This window comes from Macrobrachium rosenbergii, chromosome 43 (genome assembly GCF_040412425.1).
Source record: "Macrobrachium rosenbergii isolate ZJJX-2024 chromosome 43, ASM4041242v1, whole genome shotgun sequence".
Classification (NCBI taxonomy): Eukaryota; Metazoa; Arthropoda; class Malacostraca; order Decapoda; family Palaemonidae; genus Macrobrachium; species Macrobrachium rosenbergii.
This window is the reverse complement of record NC_089783.1, coordinates 32,948,225-32,972,760: the sequence shown is the minus strand read 5'-3', so window position 1 is coordinate 32,972,760 and position 24,536 is coordinate 32,948,225. Positions and strand designations below refer to the sequence as shown.

General features: G+C 36.9%; 1 protein-coding gene across 2 annotated transcripts in view; it reads left to right on the top strand.

The window, feature by feature from the left end:
• Positions 1 to 24,536, top strand: part of DNApol-delta (DNA polymerase delta) — a 55,749-nt gene that overhangs the window by 29,364 nt on the left and 1,849 nt on the right. For both annotated transcript variants that reach the window (XM_067086971.1, XM_067086972.1), the window contains exons 8-23: positions 1,223 to 1,331; positions 1,926 to 2,092; positions 3,332 to 3,477; positions 3,738 to 3,837; positions 6,176 to 6,312; positions 6,577 to 6,742; positions 7,000 to 7,208; positions 8,497 to 8,656; positions 9,853 to 9,954; positions 10,191 to 10,286; positions 10,598 to 10,735; positions 15,082 to 15,254; positions 15,988 to 16,243; positions 17,118 to 17,247; positions 18,100 to 18,239; positions 19,405 to 19,532. In XM_067086971.1, the coding sequence (XP_066943072.1) occupies positions 1,223 to 1,331; positions 1,926 to 2,092; positions 3,332 to 3,477; positions 3,738 to 3,837; positions 6,176 to 6,312; positions 6,577 to 6,742; positions 7,000 to 7,208; positions 8,497 to 8,656; positions 9,853 to 9,954; positions 10,191 to 10,286; positions 10,598 to 10,735; positions 15,082 to 15,254; positions 15,988 to 16,243; positions 17,118 to 17,247; positions 18,100 to 18,239; positions 19,405 to 19,532 (2,357 nt within the window). The remainder of the gene's footprint in view (positions 1 to 1,222; positions 1,332 to 1,925; positions 2,093 to 3,331; positions 3,478 to 3,737; positions 3,838 to 6,175; positions 6,313 to 6,576; positions 6,743 to 6,999; positions 7,209 to 8,496; positions 8,657 to 9,852; positions 9,955 to 10,190; positions 10,287 to 10,597; positions 10,736 to 15,081; positions 15,255 to 15,987; positions 16,244 to 17,117; positions 17,248 to 18,099; positions 18,240 to 19,404; positions 19,533 to 24,536) is intronic.

Below are 24,536 nucleotides of genomic sequence, written 5' to 3'. Positions count from 1 at the left end.
AGTGAAAAGCTGGCCATATCCGGGATGAAGAAACAATTTTCCTGTGCTTAACTTAGCCTAACTTAATACTATCAATAGTCAAAATGTTATCAACAAATAATCCAACTCTGGCGTGTATCCCATTCAAGGTCATTATCTTTCTCAGCACTTCATCTCAGAATAGTCCAAGGTAATCACGAAAGTCAACACACAATTTGGGGATCACTACAGAGTTTATTTTAGCTATGGTATCCAAGCTGAGGGAGGAATTACTTTGGAATTTCTTCATGCAGTCTTTTTCTACACCAAAGCCCTTCTCTCCTTCCAAACGAGAATCTGAGATCTCATTCGCAACAAAATCAGCCTACAGATATTTGAGCACTTTCTCTAACCCCGATCCCATTTTTGACAGTCACTGACATATAATACAGTAACTTCCACTCTGTGGAACTTGAAAATGGTTCGGTCACACCAACTGTTCGACTACTTTAGTAGTTGCCCAATGTCGATTTCCTATTCCAGGTAAAGCCTCTTCTGGTTCAGGTGAAGGGAAGCCAGTTACTCTACCCTATCACACTCAAGCAAACTGCAAAGAGAAAAGAAAAAACATGAAAACATACATTAGACATTCATAACAAAAAACCAAAATATAAACATAATAAAAAACATCACAAAAATGAAACAATCAATTCACACACATCATCTTTCATCATACAAACCCAAACTTAGCCTACCACACTGCAAATTTTCAAATTTTAGTTGCCAGTTAATAGAAATTGATAGCTATGTAATTACTTGGTAAGTATACATAAAACTTTATTTTATTATAAAAATGTGGTTTTTAGCCTTTTTGCTATGACCAGTCGTATGACCTGTGTGATATCTGAGAAATGTGGCAGCATCAGCAAATTAATTGAAATCATGAATCAAGTTTCCATGCCAATGGATTTATAGAATTTTATTGGAAAGGTAAATTTTTTTTGCATGGAAAAGATAATACATAAGCAAGTCTCGTCATTAAAGGCATCTTGTCTGGTTGAAAGATCCCAGTTTTCAAAATATCTGTGAGCCATTTTTCCTAAACTTTTGTTATGTTACATTTTCCCCATACAGGTTATACATCTGATGGTTTCTTTCCACTCTTGATCACTTTCTGTATGACTTATCTGCATGCTTAGAATTTCTTCTTGGCGTACAGTTAACATTACAGTTATTGAGTACTAATTCTACATTTCATACCTAGGTTGATGTTGCATGGAACAAATTCATTGCTCATGCACCAGAGGGAGACTGGGCACGTATAGCACCACTGAGAATTCTCTCATTTGATATTGAATGTGCTGGACGCAAAGGTATGCAAAACTGCTTTTTTATGTAAAGTTTCTGTATTTTATTAATTTTTATGTACATTGCCATGGTCAAAAGAGAATTGGACACAGTAGTCTCACTACGTCTATACATACAGAAACACTTGAGCCTCAGAGCAAAATTTTTTAGGGCTTGTTCAAAATTACAGATTCCACAAAGAGGAGCTGAATTTTTTTTAACCAAAAAAAATTTATATTTTATTGGAAATTTAAGCTAAAAGAGTTGTGATTTATCAGTGTAGTGCTATTTTTGAGATCTGCTGTTTTATTAAAAAGGGAATAAGCATTGGGCTTATATTTAGCATTCAAAGGTTCTTTCATCCAGTTGTAATGAAAAGGTTTATAAAAACTTTTCGTGGGGAAAATCTATTTGAATAGTTATTTTCATGACAATTTATATATATATATTAAGTATATATATTAATAATTGGACGAATTCCTGTGAAAGTTGCTGTTGATAACCCTTATTCTGGAATTTATTTTGACATACATTTCTTGTAGAAGAGTCCTTCAGATCAAGAGTTAAGTAACTGATATTGATTAAAATGCGTCAGTTAATAATAAAAAAATACTTTACAGGTGTATTTCCTGAACCTGAGAAGGACCCAGTTATTCAGATTGGAAACATGGTTGTCCGTCAAGGAGAGACTGACCCCTTTATTCGCACAATATTCACTCTGAAAGATTGTGCTTCAATTGTTGGGTCCAAAGTTCAGTCTTTTGAAGATGAGCAAAAAATGTTGGAGGTAATTTGAAATGGTAATTTTTTTCATAATGAAGTGTGGTATATATACTCAAAAAGTTTTATGTTAAAAGATTCCTTTGGTATTTTACAGGTGTTTCTAACACTGGGTCTGTCTTTTTATAAGTGTTTACCAGTCATGTTATTAACAGCTATTTTGAGTGTCCATACAATGTGCGTACGTGTCCTTGTAGTTTAATTTCTGTTATTAGCACATTTTCATTTTTTCGTCTTTAGAAGAGTATAGTATTAAAGAGTGTCTTTAGGATAGAATTAAATATTTACATAATGAGTTAACCCTTAGTGGACAGATCCCCTCATGAGAGGATCTAAAACAGGTTTTGAGTGGTGGACAGATCCCCTCTGAGGAGTATTAATATTACCCACCATATGATTTGGCTGTATCGAGCGGGAAAGAGTGTCCATCACTTCAATGGCCCAGAAATGAATCGTGGCAACTTTAGAATTCAGCTCATCTCGGTCAGTGGGCATCTCAGGGGGATCAGTATTGTTCGTGACTTGATGGGGCGATGTCTTGCTCCTCTCTTTCCCATGATGTCTTTTTATTTATATGCTCATAAATATACCCAGGGATTGCTGTTGGTTTTAGTTCTTACCTTTTATGATTTGATGTCAGTTATAATTGTAATTTTGCAAAGAAATAGTAGGAAAAAACATGTATATATACCTACAAAAAAGTTAGTGCATCTCCCGATCTCGGTAAATTTATGTAAATATTTTACAACAAATATACTCAGAATTTGTTACTGATTTTAGTTCTTATCTGTTATGATATTGTGTGAGCTGTAATTATAATTTTACAAAATAAAATATATTAAATTATCAGAAAAAACATGTATAGCTTGATAAAATTTACGAGTGTTTTGTAAAAGAGGCCCCACCCAGGTTTGTAAATAATCCTTTCAGTTGCCGTGGAAGGTAGGGAAAATTTTTTAGAATTTTTTTTCTTGCACCATGTGCATTTGCATATCTTCCGCTTTCCATTGATGTGTTTTTTCTTAAATTGGCCAACCTTAAAGTTTGCCCGATCTTGGGGGTTGCGTGATATATTAGCCCATCCCTTAAGGATTAAACAGAATTTTTCTATGTAAATTTAGATAAATATGAAATGTGGTTTTAGCCTTAATGCAACCTATGATTTCCATGCAAGTTACAAGCTGTTGTTTATTTTTTGGAATTTACTTGACATTCATCTCTTGTTTTTTTTTGCACATCGTTTCAGAGCTGGGCAAGATTCTTGCGACTTGTAGATCCTGACATCATTACAGGATACAATATAAACAATTTTGATTTGCCGTATTTACTCAATCGGGCAAATCATTTAAAATCACAGACTTTTCCTTTTTTGGGAAGAGTAAAAAGTATAAGGTATGTTAAGCTGTATTATGTTACAGGCATTGAGTAGCAGTCCCTTTTTTTAATCATTTTTCCTGAAGTAAAATATACTGTATGTATTGTCAAAATATTATTGAAGGGTCTTTTACATAAGATAAAATTTGTGGTACTGTAGTCCCTCTTTTTGTATCTTTTCGTAAGGCTAAATATACTTCATATATTGTTCAATCATTATTTTGGAGTCTTTCCATTGAGATAAATTTGTTGTTTTATTTACAAGTATTTTTCTTCAGGTCTGTTATTAAAGATGCAGTCCTGCAAAGCAAACAGATGGGAAGACGTGAAAACAAAAGTATCAACACGGAAGGCCGTTGTCAAATTGATTTGCTTATGGTATGTAGTATTTCTCTTGTTTATATATTGAGATCGGCTTTTTTTTTCAGTATGACCTGTAGTTCTTTGAGAAAATTTGCATATTAGGAGGATCCTTTGTTTTTATTTAATTTTCAGCATTATTTTTGCAATCACTGCTATTATACTAATGTTAGAATATCTAAGAAGTTGTGTACAATGGTGTTAAGAGATTAAAATTTCCTAAAAGTAGTTCTGAATTTAACAGTAATGAACAGTGTACAGGAGAAAGTCACCTATTAATACATCCAGGCCTCTTGCTAATCTGTGTCTTTTGTTGTGATTTTTCAGTGCTGGAATGCCTGTTTGTTTTTTTTTTTTTTTTTTTTTTTTTTTTTTTTTTACTTGCCCAGCCATGGATTGGCAAAGGAATGCTCTAAAATGGCTGACAGTAAAACAGAACAAGTAAAAAATGCGCCGAAGTTTCTTTAGCACAATCGAGTTTTCTGTACAGCGTACAATCAAGGCCACCGAAAATCGATCTGTCTTTCGATGGTCTCAGTATAATGCTGTATGAACCTGGCCCATGAATCTTTAACCACGGCCCAATGCTGAGGCTAGAGAGCTGCAATTTGGTATGTTTGATGATTGAAGGGTGGATGATCAACATGCCAACTTGCAGCCCTCTAGCCTCAGCAGTTTTTAAGATCTGAGGGCAGACAGAAAAAGTGCAGATGGACAGACAAAGCCAGCACAATAGTTTTCTTTTCAGAAAACTAAAAAACTGAGAGGAATGGAGCGAAGATATATACTAACCTTATTTATTCTTTTTAGTCAAGTTACTGCAAGATGTAATTATACTTGGTTAATAATTAACAACGTTTACTTAGGAAATAATAACATAGCTTGCAAATTAATTATAACTAGGAGCACATGTGATTAACCAAATAAAATACGTGTAATTATCTAATGGTGCTGTAAAAGGTGAAATTCCTTTGTTCCGTCGCAAATAGAGGCTTCTGGCAACAAATGAAAGTGAGCCAAGAGTTGTCCTGTCACACACGATAAAGGCATCCCTCAGAAAGAGAGAGGTTGAATTGACTATAGGCCTAGCATGAATTAAGGCAATAACTCCATACCATCGAGATACCCTAACTTGCTACAGTATCATGCCTGAATGCTAAAAGATTGCTCCAACCAATTGGGAGGCACATGGAGGGCACAGCCAGTCAAAAGATACTTTATTAGCACTGTTCCTAATATGAATTTTAACTAGCATGCAAACAATGGGTGGCAGTGGCTTTGAAGAGGGTCAACAAGGAAGGGGGATTTACGGAGATGACTGGAGAGAGAGAAGTACACGTGGTGAATCATGGGTTTACTTGCAGAGGTTTCATTAACAAAAGCCAAGAAATAATTCAGGAGGAGGAAAAACAGGCTCCAAAATACTCAAGTTCGCCTTAGGCTTACCGTAGGAATCCAAAGGAGCTATCCAGTGGGATATCCTGAACCGAGATGCATCACACTTGGAGCAAGGGTTGTCGGTCCTGTGGGATGAGTGAGCAGGAAAATGGACATCCGCTCACTGCTAAGTCCAAAACACAATTGAGAGCGGACCCAGGCGCGTCCGTCTGATGGCGAGGCCAAAGCGCCTCAGGGAACAATATGGCCGCTGCTTCAGGTAGTGACTTCCAATCTTTGTAGCAGCTCTCTCTCGGTAACCTGTAACGACACAAGACATTCGGCCAGAAATGGTACAGGAAGGACAAAATGAGAGGATTATGCTATGTGGGCAGCCATTTGCATTTTGTTTGCATAGGGGAGGGTTAAGCCTTGTATGTAAAATCATTTATTTATTTATTAATGTATTCATTTATTTACTATACCTAGACGATTGATTCATGTTTTGAGACCTCATAGGGCTTGGCTAAGATGGGTCATGTAGCTATGTTAGCACCATCTCTTGACTAGCAATCGAAAGTTCTAGTAATGTAGTTTGATTACCAAGGGAGTTTGTCTGCAGAATATGAAACTTTATGCTTCAGCATTCAGTTCAGAATTAAAAACCTTAAAGAAATTTGCAGATTTCAGTGTTTCCTAATCTCTGCTGAAGTATATCTTTCATCTAGTTCGTTCCAGAATTAGGATGATAGTTCCTTTCTAAGCTAATAGTTTCTAAGCTAATAGTATCTTGCAGTGTTCCTCTCTCTCTCTCTCTCTCTCTCTCTCTCTCTCTCTCTCTCTCTCTCTCTCTCTCTCTCTCTCTCTCTCTCTCTCTCTCATGACATTATGATGTGCACATTATGCCACAGGTCAGTTATTCCTTTTTGTATTTTTTTTCCGAAAACTTTCCTGTGACACTAAATTATTTTTATTACAGGTACTAGTCAGAGATTACAAGTTGCGTTCCTACACGCTCAATGCTGTATCTTATCATTTTCTACAAGAACAGAAGGAAGATGTCCATCATTCCATTATTTCAGATTTACAGAATGGAAATGCCCAGACAAGACGAAGGTAATATATGCTATTGGTTTTTAGTTGATTCCTTAATGCTGAGGTGAACAATATAACAACCCATCTGTTATGTGTACATTATTGCATTATTAACACAGGCCAGTTATATTTTTATGAAATTTTTTATATTTAAAAGTGTTGCACTCAGATCAGAGAAAGGCATGTTTGTATGTAGACGCATTCCATTATTCAGTGATAGTACATAATTCTGTCTCCTTGTAAATTTCTTATATATATTTGAAATAACTCCATTTTTTGTTCCAGATTGGCAGTGTATTGCCTGAAAGATGCCTTACTTCCTCTGAGACTGTTGGAGAAGTTGATGTGCATCATTAATTACATAGAGATGGCTCGCGTAACTGGAGTGCCTTTGTCATACCTTCTTACGCGAGGCCAACAGATCAAGGTCATCTCACAGCTCCTTAGGAAGGTAATTAAATGTATTTTTTTTAGTACAGACTTGTAGGGGTTAAATGGCTGGTAGCAAGAAGATCTATGAAGGGTGATATGAAAAGATTTAATAAGTTTTAATTATGTTAATGCAGTTGTAATTTTTGGTGACAGTGTATCCTAGCATATTTGTCCTCATATGAAAATATAACTTTAGAGCTGAGAAATGCAGTTTTGTATAGGATGTTCTTATATTAACCTGTGTAGTTTTATTTTATTTTTTTAATGTTTTTCTAGGCCACTGAGCAAGACTTGGTTTTACCAGTTCACAAAGGAGGAGGAGAGGATGAGTATGAAGGAGCAACAGTTATTGAACCAAAGAAGGGCTACTACAGTGTTCCTATTGCCACTTTGGATTTCTCATCTCTGTACCCTTCCATCATGATGGCACATAATCTTTGTTATACAACTTTATTACAGGGACCACATAAGGCTCAAGAATATAAGTAAGTCTTAGAAACTATATGCCAAAGGGTTGTTATACCGTGAGATTTTGACATCTTAAGTGTTAGTAATCCAATTAGTGGCTGAATATCCAGTACTTGGTCTTCTTTCATTACTATTAACCGCTTTTTGCTCTTATAGGGCTGGTACAAAGATTTATTTCTCATGAGGGGTGGAAAGACAAAACTTATGATGCCAGACAGTTGTGCAGGAAGAGAGCAAGAGGGAATTGATGAAGGTACAAGGCAGAAAGCAAAGAATCTCTAAGATTCTTTACTTTAGCTTTGTGCCATGCAAGGCACATGATGATTACAAAAGATCATAGTCTAAATTTCTTGTCATTGTTTTTATTGCCATGATCCCCATTCATTTGAATCTTTGTTTTCAGAACCCTTCCACTTTCTGTCATGACAGTATCAGTCTGAATATTTTGGTTTTTCCTCAAAAGAAGTTAAGCTTTCTTCCATACGGAGTAGGTTAATAGATAGAATACAGTACAAATGAATACAAAGTATTACAAGCTATGTAGTTAATGTACAATATCTTTATTCTGCCAGTAATTATATTTTAAACAAGGGGAACAAGAAGAAAACAGAGCAATAAGAGCCCTGTGAACTCTGTGGATGAAGGGAGATTGTCACTTAATGTTCATCCCAGTAAAAAAACAACAAAAATTAAATCATGCTTTAATTGCAGGGTATTTCATTTTCTAGTTATGTTTATTGAGGGAATGCTATTCAGGGAAACTACTATCTCTACTGAACACTCTAAATTTTGAATAAAGAGTTGTATGAACATGGCATCCATGCCAGTGGCACTCTTTTACTGGTAAGGACACAAGGCTCTGAGATACTTGGAAAAAAAAATCTTACATATGGTTCTATGCATTCCTGTAGGTAGGGTCCACACCTTCATCCATTGCTGGATGTGCACTAGGTTGGTGACCCTTCTTTGTGGTCTGCAATGCACAAAACAGGAATAGGTGAAAATTAACCAAGGAGAAACCATAGTGAATGAAGGACATTTTAAGAGGAATCATGTTCAACCTTGATTTCTGAGCATGAGTAAAATGCCTGAGATAGTAGTAATCAGGAGTAAATAGAAAAGACACACCATGAATTAATATGGCGATAAGATTTAAGACCCATGTAGAGATGGAGCCAGCACTTTGAGTAAGGTTCTTCCTTGAATGCCATATGTCCTATATAATTGTAGTGTTGCTTAGGGTTAATTTGTTTGTACAAATTCTCTTAGAGAAGAGTAGTTTTACAGGAATGCTTTTGTTTTCAGTCTTACCCCAGGAGATTACATCAAGACACCTTCTAACAACTACTTTGTGAAAGCACATAAGCGAAAAGGTTTGCTTCCTGAAATTTTGGAATCTCTTCTTGCTGCACGTAAAAAAGCCAAGAATGACCTCAAGAATGAAACAGATGCATTAAAGAAGAAGGTTAGTCACTTAAATTTGTGTACTCCATTCTTATTCCAGTTTGAATTTGATCCAGTTGAGCTCAAATATTACTAGTGAATCTTAGGATGATTTCAAGCATTTGTCTTTATAATTCCGTGAACTTGCTGTGCTTATTGAAGCATCATACAGCACATTCCCCCTGGGGGGGGATGGCGGGGGTAGTACTGTGTGTGTGCACTGTGGGCATTGCTTAAGGTTCTTTTTGGTGTCCCTTCAGTCCCTAGCTGCAACCCCTTTCATTCCTTTTACTGTACGTCCATTCATATTCTCTTTCTTCCATCTTACTTTCCACCCTCTCCTAACAATTGATTCATAGTGCAACTGCAAGTCCTTCTGTTACATCTTTCAAAGCTTTTCACTGTCAGTTTCTGTTTCAGTGCTGAATGACCTCATAGGTCCCAGAGCTTGGCCTTTGGCCTAAATTCTATTTTCTATTCTTATACAGCATATCAGTACATCTTTATTGTATGGTTATGTTAATTCAGGTTTTTTTATATTCCAATTTTCAATCTATCTTCAGTGTATATGGACTTGAACTGAGGGTCATTTTCAAATTCTGTCCATCCAGCATGGTGACAAAATCCTTGTAGAACTTACTGGCTAAATACATTAAGGGATGACACTTCTATGTGGAGTTCCTTACTGACAACCCTCCTCATTACCTATTGGTTTTTAATTAAAGTCATCTGCCAGATATCTAAAAGTGGAACTAAGAAGACATAGCACTTAGTGCCTTAACCCTATCCCACATCTTGCTGCTAATAATTTGTAGTGCTTAAGAAAACAGTTCTTATTCTGGATCTTTCCTTTACTTTAAGAGGTTTCAACTTACAGTGGATTAGTTCCTTATACTCTGAGCAATGTTGGAGTTGTAGTGATTGAGGAAGGTCTGTTACTTGAGTATTCATCCCAGTGTTCTGCAAAATTTTAGGGCTGATAAACAGTGTTTTTAGAAGGTTCTTGTTTATCAGGCCCATGAATGTGATGTCATACTTTACATAAATTATATGTGCATTTATTTGCATACCATATATTCTATTAATAGTTTCAGGCAGATCTGATTCTTGACCTTCGGTATGAGTGGGCCATTTGGGAATTAATGTTATAGGGATGAGTTTTTCTGATTTGGTTGTCATACACGAAGACCAGGGTACTACCACCTTATATACTTTCAGGTTCTTGATGGAAGGCAGCTTGCTCTTAAGATTTCAGCTAACTCTGTGTATGGTTTCACAGGTGCTCAAGTTGGCAAACTTCCTTGTTTAGAAATATCTCAGGTATGTTCTTGAGATGTATTTTGTCCTAAGTATGAGATTTTGCCTTGTTTTTGCTTTAAGGAAACTCTTAATATATTGGTTTTATTATGAAAGATTTTGGGATTAATGTTTGAAAGTATTGATAGAGCATAACTTTTTGAATTATTGAGAGCCTGTCATTTCTAAATAATCTTTACTTGTAACTTCCTGATAAGGACATCAGTTATATAGTTGTTACAATTCATATTTTTACACAGAGTGTAACAGCTTTTGGTCGCACCATGATAGCCGCCACCAAAGAAAAGGTAGAAGAAAAATATACAATAAGCAATGGATATGAAAATAATGCAGAGGTAAGGAAAAGTTTGTGTGTGTGTTTGTTACAACCATGTCATAGTTACAAGTCCATTTAAAATTTTTTGGTTGTGCCTTTTTTGTTATTTCCCCATAGTGCACATGTTTGTTAAGAAATCAGAGTAAGTTGTCTTTTGTAGCTACTAAAGACACTAGTCTAGACTAAGAGAATGGAATTTGTCACTAGAACTGGAAAGTGTTTACCAAAGAACTGAGAAAAATCTCCGTTAGAACTGTCAAGCCCCCTGAATGGGACCTTGTCTTTTTCATCACTATTATTTTTATTATATGGTGAATGAATCTTTTGCAGGTAATTTATGGTGACACTGATTCTGTAATGATCAAGTTTGGTGTTAAAACTGTTGCGGAAGCCATGGAGCTTGGTAAAGAGGCATCATTGTATGTTACAGAGACATTTGTCAAGCCAATTAAACTGGAGTTTGAAAAGGTGAGTGCTCTCTCTCTCTCAAATTAGTTGCCAAAACCAAATCACTTGAAAATTTATCTGAGGATATTAGTCAGTGATTTTGATAGTTAGTATCTTGGTACTTAAATATCTTATTTTGGTTGTCTGTAATAAATTAAATTTGTACAAGATTATTAGTTGGCTTAAGGGAGTTATATGGTAGGTTAACCAGACCTCTGTAGAATGGGCCCACAGGATTTGTTCCTGAAGTAAAAAGTGTTATTTGGACCAAAATTAAAGTTAATTAGGCTGGTAGGTGGGAAGAGAACAAAGAAATTGGGAAAGTATAAAATTCATCAGTCATCCAGGTTAGGTTTGAAGAAGTGTATCAGAAGAACATTTATTAGCATCTAAAGGGCCCAACACAAGGCACACAGAAAATAAGAATAATAAAAATTATGTGGTGCTTATGTATCTATTTTATCAGAAATATGACAGTATAAATTGTTAAATTTTTAGAGGTATGTCCTTTTAGTAGGGGCTTATTTTTTTTCTACACTTTAACAAACATTTTTTAAAGTGTAGCTGCTCTGTGTCCTCAGAGGAGTTTTCCATAATATCCTACCCGGGGCTCCATAAGACAGACTAACAAATATCAAAGAATTCTTTCATAGTTTGTCTTGGCCAGGATAGTGCCTGTAGTTACAGTGACAGTATGAATGGACTCAAGGCAGGCAGGCTCTATCCCCTGGCTACAGTAATGACCTTGGTCTTGCCATTCACCATTCTCACACAGTGCATAAGTCAGCCTTGGTCATTATACTCTTAGGTCTGCCAGTGGGGAAACACCCAAGTTGGTGTGCTCTCAAGTAGCCGATTTTGGTCGAATTGCTTTATTGATGAGATGTTGCAGCTATCTGCTGAGGAGGCTCTTCGTTGGGCAAGTCGGTAGAGCTGTGGACTAGCACTTGCTAGGCCCGGGTTCGAGTCTCCGGCCGGCTGATGAAGTGTTAGAGGAATTTATTTCTGGTGATAGAAATTCATTTCTTGTTATAATGTGGTTTGGATTCCACAATAAGCTGTAGGTCCAGTTGCTAAGTAACCAATTGGTTCTTAGCCACGTAAAATAAGTCTAATCCATCAGGCCAGCCCTAGGAGAGCTGTTAATCAGCTCAGTGGTTTGGTTAAACTAAGATATACTTTTGTATATATATATATATAATATATGTGTGTGTGTGTGTGTGTACAGTAAACCCCCATATTCACGGGGGATGTGTACCCCCTTGCGAATAGCTAAAACTTCCAAAAACACTTAGAACTGCCTATTTTGATAGTCAAACACACAAAACAAACTAAAAATGTTTATACAGGTATTATCCTACTTACAATGGGGTTAGGTTCCAAAAAAAACCATCCTTTGTTGGAAAAAATGTAGGAAATACCAAACCATATCTTGAATATAGCCTAGCCTACACTAGGGTATTTGGTACCATGTACAGTATACATATATGGTAGCCTAGCCTACACTATAAAGTATACTCTATACATACACGGTATAGTAGTTATTAATATCAGCTAATTCTGGAGGTTCATGCAAAGTGACTTATGATAATTCAGTGCAAAGAGAAATTGAATAACAAAACAAGAATTAGCTTATCCTACACTATGGTATACTGTATACATATACGGTAGCGTAGCCTACATTATACTGTACTCTATATTCACATATCGTATTGTACAAACGTCAACATAACGAATGTGCATCTTTTCCACAGATCTTTTAAAATGTTATGCCTTAATTCACTGTATCCAGTAATATTGTATATATTCTTATATTGCTTTTGTATTATAAATTGCGGTCATAGCGATCAATGTTTTGGTTTGGAAATCATTTATGCGGTGTTTATTTCGCCATATTAATTCACTTCAGAGCACTTTTCTTGCTTCTAGTTAGTGTAAATGTATCTCTAGATACTTTATTTATATGGGGCAAGGTTATTTTTCATTATATGAAGTGTTTTTAAGTCAAAATATAGCTAAAATGCATCTCGTTGTGAAATTAATTTATCTATTATTTTCGTTAGTAGGTGACGATTGACGATGGCCATTTTGGGGGCGTTTGTTTTGTGTAAAAAAAAAATTCAAGGCTCCGCTATTTTCACTTTATTTCATCATAATACGAGCTTTACGTATTTATCGTTTATCGGCGTGAAAATAACAGTAATGTGTTCTTTCATGCCCAGTAGTTTTGATTAAAATACTTTCTCTCCCATTTTAATTATGATCGAGTTTCATCCATGTTGCTGATGCACAGTAATTTACAGTACAGTCATACCTTGAACTTACACGAGGTTAGGTTCCAGAACCCCTCGCGCAGGGTGAATTTTTGCGTAGTTTGGCAGTCTCTAAAAATGCTAATAAATGCTTATTTTTAAAGTTTAAACACTAAATATGACCCTAATCATCTCCCAAATTATTAAGTTAACTTTTAAATGAAATTAAAGTTACTGTAATTTCATTTAAAAGTTAGCTTAATACATTACCCTTAAAAAAGAAATAAATGGTTGACATAAAAATAGAGAGTTGGAAGAGAATTTCTCTCTCTCTCCCCTTCTGACCAATCTACTTTTAGACTTTGTCTCAACCTGTTTTTAATAACTTCTTTGTTCTGAAATGCTTTTTCATGAACAGTGTTTTTTATATTGACTAATACAACTCTTAGTTATTATGTCTCCATGTTTTAAAACGTATTTGCAACTCTAGCACATTTACACTTCGTAGACGGTACAGGTCAAATTAGATCAGTTTAAACTATCTACTGTACAGGTAAAGGCATACAGAGAATTAATAAGTTGTAAAAGTTTGTAAGCATTAACTATGAGAAAGAGAGAGAGAAAGGGTTGTCCTTACTTAAGAGAGTGAAATTATTTATCAATTATTACGGAGACTGAGAGAATAACGTGAGAGAGAGAGAGAGAAAGATATTGTCCTTACATGAAATATCAATTTTTTTAATTATTTATGAATTATTACAGAGACAGAGAGCATAAAGAGAGAGAGAGAGAGAGAAGTTATTCTTATGTTAGATATCAAAAGATGGAAATTCAGTATTAAACTAACTTTTAAGTGAAATTAAAGTTACTGTATTTTCATTTAAAAGTTAGCTTAATACATTACCCTTAAAAAAAGAAATAAATGGTTAACGTAAGAATAGGAGTGTGTGACCCTCTACCCCCATTCCACGGATGTATTTTTAGAAGTCTTCTCAACCTCGTTTTTCAAAACTTCTTTATTCTGTCTCTTTCTCTTTGTTCTGAAATGCTCTATGTCTCTATGTTTTAGAAACAGTACTGTAATACGTAGGTTGGCTAGCTTCAAACAAGAGAGAGAGAGAGATAGATAACAGTTGTCCTTACTTAAGAGAGTGAAATTTTTTTTATGAATTATTACAGACAGAGAGAGTGAGAAAGAATTACAAGAATCATTTGACCACTGATCAGTAACACTCCCCTTCTTGTCATGTTAAATGACATGTCTGACAGCTTTTGCCTTCGACCTCCTTCCAAAAGATGAGGGAAGAATTTTTGTTTAAAATAATATGAATTTTGTATACATAAAAGCTTGAAAACTTATAAATTACATAAAAAATTAAACATAGACACTTTTGCAGGGTTTCTCAGTGTTCGCAAATGTTTGCGTGTCTGTGAAAAACTCTTGTATGACCATTTGTTAGGTTCCAATAAAAAATTCGTGTGTCTGTGAATTCATGCAACTTGAATCACGCAAGTTCAGGGTATTACTGTATAGTCATTAGCAGCTTGAACATTGTTTTCTCAGTTTCAGCTACAACTTGCAGCTTAAATTTAGCAGTATATTTCCTTGACAGTCTTATATCCATACCAAATAAGGGTATAATGTAAAAATTTATCAGTCCTATTCTACTTGACATCATTTGTGCCATAACCTACAGTAATTGTTTATTATCGTATGATGGTTGAAATACCAGGTAAACGGCTGTTGTTATCCAGTTTGGTTATAAGCAAAACAACAGTTTCTTGGTCGGTTATTTATGGCTGTACGCATTTATGCAAGAGTATAACATTACTAACAATAGTTTTATCATTCTCTTTTAATTTTTTAACTAGATGATGGTGTAAAGAGATGGAGGAAAAGTTGTCTATTATAATTTGGTCTCTCTCACTGCCTGATAACATTGCTCCTGCGCCTGTGCGAAATTTAAAAATATTTTATAAATGATATTGTCATATTGGTATTAATTGCTTACCTCATTGCAAAATCGAGTTATCATAAGGTGAATTATCGTAACTGTATATTTTGAATTATGTTCTTTATTGAAAAAGAATATAATTAAAATTTTCTTTCCCTAGGTGTATTTCCCTTATCTTCTCATCAACAAGAAACGGTATGCTGGCCTTTATTTCACTCGACCTGAAATTCATGATAAGATGGATTGTAAAGGTATTGAGACTGTCCGACGAGATAATTGCCCTATTGTAGCCAGTCTTATAAATACTTGTTTACAGAAAATCCTCATTGAAAGGTATGTTGTACTGTACATTGTTTCTAGCTTACTTTGATAAATGGAAATATCCCTTACAGTTGTAGACTTACTTGAAGGATATGTTCCTAAATGACGGGTGAAGGCTGGAGGAAGGTGAAATAAAAAAGTGGAACAACAAGATGGGTAGAAACCAAAGGGAGTGAATAAAAAAGAATTAAAGGCAGTAAGGATGGCAGCCAAAGATTTAAGGGATGTTGCAAAGAATCTTTAGCACTGTCAGTGGCACACTGAACCAGACATTGATGTCTGTACCCTCTTATTGTTATATCACAGGTTTCTATGTTTGCTGTGCTTAATGGGTTGTGATTTTGTATATTTTGTTAGGCACTTGAAACAGACTGTTCATTCATTATATATAATATTTCAGAGACTCAAGTAACTGTATCACTAGGATTTCAAGTTATCAGTTGATGTAACTATAAACTAACATAAATTCTGTCTTCATTATTTTAAAAGTAACATAGGCTTCTGTTATGGTCAGGACAGTTAGTTGCTAAGTTAAGGCAAGCTCCCTTTCCACTGCCTTATTAATCGCACGTGCTAGAGTAAATTTGCCTAAATTTTATAATATATTACGTATGAGTTATGGTGTAATTTCTTGTTTTTTGTGCGCTCAGTTGTAAGGTTTTCTGTTATATAGATACTGTGCCATAAACATGATGTTATCATTCTTTTTACCCAGGTATTTACTAGATTCTTAAAACTTTTGCAGGGATCCCATGGGGGCTGCAGAGTATGCAAAGCAAACTATAGCTGACTTGCTTTGCAATCGTATTGACATATCACAGCTTGTTATTACCAAGGAGCTGACTAAAACAGAAAAGGAATATGCAGCTAAACAAGCTCATGTAGAACTTGCAAATAAAATGAAGAAGCGAGACCCAGGTACTGCTCCTAAACTGGGTGACAGAGTACCTTTTGTCATCATTGCTGGTGCTAAAGGAACCCCAGCATATGAAAAAGCTGAGGTAATATATCAAGTATCTTTTCTGCCTTAAAATATCTCATTGTTTTCGTATAGGATTTTTATGAGATTTATTCATGGCTGTGCTTTTTGTATGTACAGTATATACATGCACCTGTTAATATTAACTTTTTTTTTTTTTTTTTTTTTTTTTTTGAAGTTGAAATCAGCAGCCATCCTGATTTACTAACTAAATATACTAGAAACAAAATGTATTTGAATTTATAATCTTAGACAGCCATGTAGTTTACTCAAAACAGCCTAACCCTTTCACTAACTTTTGTCAAATAATATATAACACTTGACTCGCACTCATGCTTTCTTCATTCTAAAATTTTGTAATAAATTCATGAAAAACTGTGTATAGTACACATCATAACAGAGATACTGTACTTTAAAAACTTTACTCTTTAAGAAGCTGTATAATACTAGGCAGATATAATGTCCAGTGTCAAACCCTTCGGGCCAAACCAATGTGAGGTGAGAATTTTTAACCAAGTATCTATGTCAAACAATTTTATAATGATAATGTTAGATTAATGCAAAAAGTGTAATAATAAATTATTTGGTTTGTGATGAACCATAAGATAGTTTACAGTTTTCATTAATTATACGTAAAAGACTAAAATTTTAGTTAGTATAGCAGTTTAGTAATTTTGTCAAAATTTGGTTTGTCAAATTTTGTAACTAAAGTTAGTGAACAGGGTGTAAAATAAACTATTCCAAGATCAAATGTTCTTCATGCAAGTTTACCTGAGTACTAAAAGTTACAAGTCCTGTATCATTTTGCATGACAAAAAATAGGTACGGTTATGTTTTCGTTTTTGGTTGAAGATAACTTATACAGCAATGTTTTATTATCTTTTATCTCTTTTCAGGATCCTATATATGTATTGGAGAACAGCCTTCCTATTGATTATGAATATTATTTAACAAATCAGTTAAGCAAACCTCTCATCAGAATATTTGAGCCTATTCTTGGAGACAAGGCAGAATCTCAGCTGCTAAGTAAGTACTATACTATATACATTTATGAAGGTTTGTGTATTTTTACCAGATTCCAACTGTTGATACAATTTTGTTGAGTTTGTCGTCTTTGTTCAGTATAATGAAAACCTAAATACATTTTATCTTGAAAGATAGGGATAAAAAAAATATTACTGTCTGGTGTTTTAAAAGGCTCATACTGTTTGTATTAAAATCTTCCAATTTTTATGACCTTTTAAGGGTGTCTCCATGTGATTGTGAGCATCCGTTTTGCCCATGTGAAATGGTAATTGTTTTGACATCTGTTAATCAGTGTGGTAAGATACATTCCTTGGGTTTTTTTTTTTTAACTGAATCACTTTGGGAAGTAAATATTTGCATTTGTGACACCAAATGGTTTTCTTGTGCCTAAAGTGATAGTGTTGCCCCTGCTTTTGTGTAAAGTTTTTTTCTAAAGTACTGTATATAAAGGATGTGAGATGCTTTTGGACTAATAGGAAGGTAGAGGAAACTGTTAGATGATGATAGCAGCAGAATAAGAATCCAAGCAAGCAGGTTTTGTACACTCTACTCTAAATAGCTAGAGAGCAAGAATAGTTAAACCAGTGCCTTAATAAAATATAATTGTTTCTGCTGCCATTCCTTCAGGCAGAATGGTACAAGTCCATGTTCCTTAACAGAAGGTATGATCTCTAGGGAAAATAAAAATGGTAGCATGGAGCCTTCATGTTGTGCTCCATTAACATGTCATCTAAAAGATTGGGCAGGATGGATGTGAAAGGAAACAAATATAAATATATAATTGAGTGCAGTATTTTTTTCATTGCCTACTTTTAAAATTTTTCCCATTTAACTTCTTTTTTTTTCCACCAGAGGGTGAGCACACTCGTTCCAGAATCATCACCCACAGCAAAATTGGAGCAATGGCTAAATTCATCACCAAAAAAGCTTCATGTGTAGGATGCAAAGTCCCTCTTAGCAGTGCTTCAGATGCATTATGCAAACACTGTCAGGTAAGGGTGCTTATTGATACACCTTCAGAGAATCCATGTTAAGTATCAGCAAAAAATTAAATTTTTTTTTAGATTTTTACAGAATGCCCTAGAATATGTAATGCAATTAATTTTATTAACATTTACATTAAAATAATGTATATATTTATAATGAGGTACAGATAGGCCTGTGTTGCTGATAGCTCTTTAGTTTTCTGTAAAATAAAACTATTGAGATGGCTATTGTCTGTCTGCCTTCAGATCTTAAAAACTTCTGAGGCTAGAGGGCTGCAAATTGGTATGTTGATCATCCACCCTACAATCATGAAATATATCAAATTACAGCCCTCTGGTCTCAGTAGTTTTTATTTTATTTACGTTAAAGTTAGCCATGACCATGCTTCTGGCACTTCTGTAAGTTCCAACAACACTGGCCACCAACGGGCCGTGGCTGAAAGTTTCATGGGCTGCGTCTGAGAGTTTCATGGATTGTATGCATTGTATGCTGTACAGAAAATTTGATTGCGCCAAAGAAATTTCGGCGCATATTTTACTTGTTTTAAATTTAAATAGATATAGAGAACTGCATGTCTATACTAATAAATTGTTTAAATTGTATATTATTCATGGTTCCCATGCTCTGGAAAAGTCATGTTACATTTTTTAGAAATGCCAGGAATCATGGAAAATTTGCAGTGACTAAAAACTAAAATTTGTAATTCTCTTATAATTTCTGTTTCCCATATTGTTTACAAAAGAATGTTTGCAGTTGCTAGATCCTATTCATCTCAGTGAATTCCATGCTTGAGTCTTATTTTTTTTTTTTTTTTTTTACAAATGAATTTGTAGTTAAAGCATTGCCAAGTTTTTATTCAGTACATATACAGTATATTTATCTTTATTAATTTCTTTTATTCACGAGCCCTAATACAGGAAATATTTTTCCAAAGATACATGTTGGGCAAATTTGACATCACTCATAAGGATTAATTAGGATATAATGTATAGGGTGTTAAAGGGGGTTTTCAAAATGTATCTTTTCAGTATAATTCCCATTATAGTACTTGTAAATGCAAGAAGTTAGTTTCTTGGTAGTTGTTATCTACATAGGCAAGATTGAAAATGTATTCTGTTTATAGTAAAAATTTTCATCAATATTGATGTGATAACTGCATCTTTATTCTAGCTGAAGGAAAACGACATATACATATCACAAATGGAGGCACTTGGGATATTAGAAGAGAAGTTTGCACGGTTGTGGACTCAGTGTCAGAGATGTCAGGGATCTATTCATGAAGAAGTTATATGTACAAGGTAAGAAATAAATGCATTTTTAGGAACATGGACAAAGTTTCATTGCAGCCTGCATCATTATTACTCTGTTTGCCAGAATATAAGATGCATCCCAGTTTTTATGTAAGTAACTTACCAAGTAATTACATAGTTATAGTCTCCACTTTAACGGCAGCTTAGATTCAAAATTTCGTGGGTAGCACTTCAATATAGTTTGTGTAGGTGATCAGCCCGTCCCACTAACGGAATATTGGAATGACCTAGCAAACAATTCTTATTTGTTTCCTGCCATCCGTAGTGGCAACACCTGGTCTGGCAGTAGCTTTTTCATTATTTTCCGGGTATTTTACCGGATTCCGATGGAGGATTCTTGTAGACTTCAAGCTGAAATCTTTCAGGATGAGTTTTTAACTTATTTTGTTTTGCGCTGATTCAGTCATCATTGAGCCGCCGGTAAACAACGCCATTTGCATTGATGGTTTGTTTACTGGTTAGGCTTTGGCAGCACTGATAATAGTTCTGCATTAAAAGTAATTCTCGGATGTTACGATATTCCATTATAAAAGTAAATTGTATGTTACGCATTTTCATTGGGCCATAACTTTGGCAATTTATGAATTGTTTTCTGGCTATAAACTACTAATGAGCCGTGGTAATTTATGAATTGTTTTCTGGCTATAAACTACTTGCGATCCACCGATAACAGTTTTGTTTTTAAAAGTAATTCTCAAGAGTTACAACACTCCATTATAAAGTAATTGATCTAGACATTATTATAAAATAATTGGTGTATGTTAGGCTTTTCATTAGGCCATAACCTTTGCAATTTATGAATTGGTTTACAGCCTTAATATACTAGCAAGCTGTAGATAATAGTTTTGCCTTAAAAATAATTCTTGGATGTTATGGCATTCCATTATAAAGTAATCAGCATATGTAATGCCTTTTCATTAGGCATTAGCTTTTGCAGTTCATGAACTGTTTACCGACCATAGGCTGCTGGCGAGATGCTGATAATGTTTTCACTTTAAAGTCATTTTCAGATGTTACGACATTGCATTATTATCTTTCATTAGGCCATAATTTTGGCAATTTATGATTTATGTGTTTATCGGCCATATGCTCCGCGCAAGCCACCAATAATTGCCTTGAAAGTAGTTCTTGGGTATTTTGCCATTTCATGAAGCCTGTAACTTTAGCAGTTATGATTTACTTACCAGACCTGTGCTTCCTGGAATCCTCCAGTAAATAAATTTTTGACAACCGTCACACCTTCCTTTGCAGAACTCAAAAGTGTTAGGCAGAAAGTAGTAAGGAGAAAATTGGAGGTTTATCTTGGCGGCTACGAGTTGACGTTTTCGACAGCCAAGAACCAGCTCACGCTACAAACCTTGCTGGCACTGATCTCGGGCGCCAGCTTCACCCCCCAGCACCCTCTCTCATGCGCTCAGCACCAATTCTCTCCTACTAGCCGTCTTACCACATGCTCCCACACCTGGCTCCCTTGGTTCCCTTTCCATGCCTTTGCCAGTCTTGTCTTGGTTAACAAATGTTAACCTTGTTATAGTGAAGTGTGGTGCAGTGGAGGAGGTGACTACTCGTCCCCCGATGCCCGAAGACAGAAGGTCCCTGTCAAGCTTCCCTGCATCTGGGAGGAGGCAAACTGGAAGTCCAAGGGAGGTCTGGGGGTTCCACACGGGTTGTTGCCCCTCAGCCGAGCCTGTTGCGGTCCCAGGTATCGGCAGACAGCCACTGGAAAGGCTTCTTGTTAGATGTGTAGTGGAGGTAACTATCCGGCCCTATCGGATCTCATAAACCCAGTCCCTGTCAGACTCCCTTAAACCTGGGAGGAGGCATACTGTCGGTCCATGTGAGTCCGAACGGGTTTTGCCCCGGATAGTTACCCCTCAGTTGAGCCTGTTGTCTGCAGGTCTCGATGGACTGCCATCGGAAAGGCTTCCATAAAGATGTGCTTGCCTTGGCTGTAGTGGCTTCGATAACGTTTTTTTTGTTTACGGATCCCAGTGTGGACAAGAGACTCCATTGATACTTTCAGGATCCCAGAGTGGTTAGTTATGGATCACAGTGTAGACTAGTGACGCCAATGGCATTTTTTCGGATTTATCTCGGCCATTGTAAAGATAAATTTCCCAGTTTTGGTGTGTCAGTGGTTGTCGTCATTGCTCTCCGAATCTAGACAGAGTCAGAGAGTGCCCAAGTTCCAAGCTACCTAGTTCCAAATTCTGAGCACCCGCATTCCAAGTTCCAAGTTCTGAGCTCCCAGGTTCCAAGCGCCCAAGTTCCGAGCGTCTGCATGTATCCTAGTCTCCAAGTGCTCAGTGGCCTCCAAGGTTCGGTGTCTGAGTGCTCAGTGGCCTCTGAGGTTCAGTGTCCGAGTGCACAGTGGTCGAGCAACTACTATCTTAGCACCCAGTGCCAGAGGCTCAGCTCCTTGGAATGTTTCTGTGCCCTGTCATGTACGGACTTGGAAGAGTTTTTCTGCTCTTGTAGTCTCTAGAAGGAGATCTCTGGTGCTCTCTTCTGCTGTGAGATTCACACAGTTGCACAAGGTTATCGCTCCCAAATGATGCCGTTCCGACACTAGTTTCAGAGTGCTCGACACTTTTTCCTGTACTTGGCTCTGACGATAGGCTGCATGACCACAGTTCTTCATTACTCTCTCTTAGACAGTAGATGAAGGTCAAGAGGGAGACAATCCAGATAGTTCTTTCACCCATTCTCCTGGGCGATTGGATAGGAGCTTCGATATGCAAGGAGCGCTCTTCCAGATCCCCGTCTAAACTCCAGGGTTTTTTAGTGCCGCGTTTCAGGACAGGGCTTCCCAATTGGGAATCTGTGCTTCGCCCTCTCCCGATTACTAGCTCTTCCTGCATTTGATTTCCCCTTTTGTCTGGGCATTACTTCAGTCTTTACATGTCAACTGACTTCATCATCTTCGAAGAAAAGGGGCTCGGAAGCTCTTGTCAGTAACCTTTACTGGGACAGGGAAACACAGTCGGACACTTCCGTGTTGTTTCATAGCCCAGGTTTCTTTAGTCGGATTTCCAGTGGTGGCTGTCTGAACATGACTTGTGCAAGGGAACTCCTTCTGCTGAGCTTAGTTCTGGTCTTCTTCTCAGCACCTAAGATCTTGGTCAAAGGAGCCCATTTGAGAACTGGGAAGATGTCCAGGACTGGGTCCCCAAGAAGAACAGAACCTCACTTATACTTTGGAGAGCTAAAGCGTTTTCTCTTACAGCTCTATAGTATTGCTTGACCCTAGCTCTATGGTAGCCTGTTTGGATTAGACCTCAGTCCTAACACATCTACTTAAGCAGGGAGCTGGATCTGGCGTTCCCTCTCGACCAGTCAGCAGAGTTCTTCCTCTGTTGACAAATCAATCAGGTCTTCTAGTAATTTGATTTATTCAGGGACTAAGTGTCGAAGGACGTACTGGGCTGTCAGAAGCTTGGCCTTCCTATCATGGCCTTTCGATCCTGAGTTTTCAGAATCTCTTTATTGTATGAAGCAAGCCAACCTTGGACCTGTTTGCCTCTTCAAGAAACCTTCTACATGATCGAGGAAGCGCTGAATAGTCTCTGCTCAGTTTACAGTTACAGTTGTTGGTGGACTCTTCAAGATCTTTCCCCCAAACTGTGTCTTCTCAGACAACCTATCTTCAGAGATACTACCAGGGTGGTCCACTCTTGCCCAGACAGACGCTGGACTGTCCAAAGGATTGTCCGCCGAAGAGTCTTGAAGAAGTGTTGCAAAGGCTATTACAAGATTCAGAAATCACCCTCTTCCTCTGTCTCCCAGACTTAGTGGTCTTCTTCCAAAGCTGGTGTCTCAGACTCTTCGTCTCTTCTTTTTAGACACCTCTGACCCTGCTGCAGATTACCTCTTTGTTTTTGAGATCTAGGTCCTCTCACTTTCCTTGAAGAGGTACTGACCTATGCTTATCTCTGGTTAAGCACAGAGACCTGGATCTTTTATCTTCTCAGAGACCTCGCAAGCCTTTTTCACACCCAGCTAGGAAGCAAGAGATGTGTTATCCTCATTTTTTCCTTTGATTTTAGCCAAGAACGAGGATTCATCTGAGACCTGGATCCGTTCTTTCTCCCTCAGAGCTTAACGGACACCCTTGGCTTCCAGGAGCTCCGTCCAGCTCCTGAATTCCTAACTCGCCTGACATTAGCTACAAACTGGCTCCAGTGCATGCTCCAAGCACCTAGGAGCGCTCACCAACTCTGAGGGGAAAGAGTGAACTCTCTGTCCAATGGGAGTTTTTAGGTATTTACCTGAACAGGACTTGATAATCTAGTGGGCTTTCTTGTCCTTTGATGTTTGGTCAAGAACCCCTCTCCCTTGGATTAAGATCGCATTGTCCTTCATCCTCAAGAGAATTTCTGAAACACTCAGATTCAGACGAACAACAACTTTGCCTTCTTTCAGTGAAAGCCAAGGTCATCTGAGCAGCCTCTACTTAAGCTTTCAGGCACATATATCCCTTACTTCCATTTGGCATCAGCCTACTGGAAGTATATCGTCCTTCACGTCTCACAGGCACATATGGCCATTACTTCATTCCACATCGACCTACTGGAAGTATAAACATCCTTCACATCTCCCTGTCTTAAGAAGTGAAACCTGAACTTCTAGCTCTGCTGGCACCCAGCTTTAGAGCTTCCAGAGCCTCGAGCTGCTAGCTTGCCTGGCATCCAGCTCACCTGGCGCCAGCTACAAGTCTGGCCCCAGCTATGGAACCCCCAGCGTCTAGAGCTTCGGGCTCCCTTGGTGCTCAACTTGCCTGGCACCAGCTACAGTATGGCGCAAACTTTAGAGCTCAAGGCTTTCGTGATCTCCCAGCTCACTTTGCACCAGCTACAGTCTGGCATCAGCAATATTTATACCAATCCGCACACTTCCACAGCTTGCCTGGCGCCAACTCCAGACTGGCACCAGCTAAGTAGCATGTAAATTCTGCAGTACCACAGGATAGTGACTGGCATGGTTTGGCAGGAG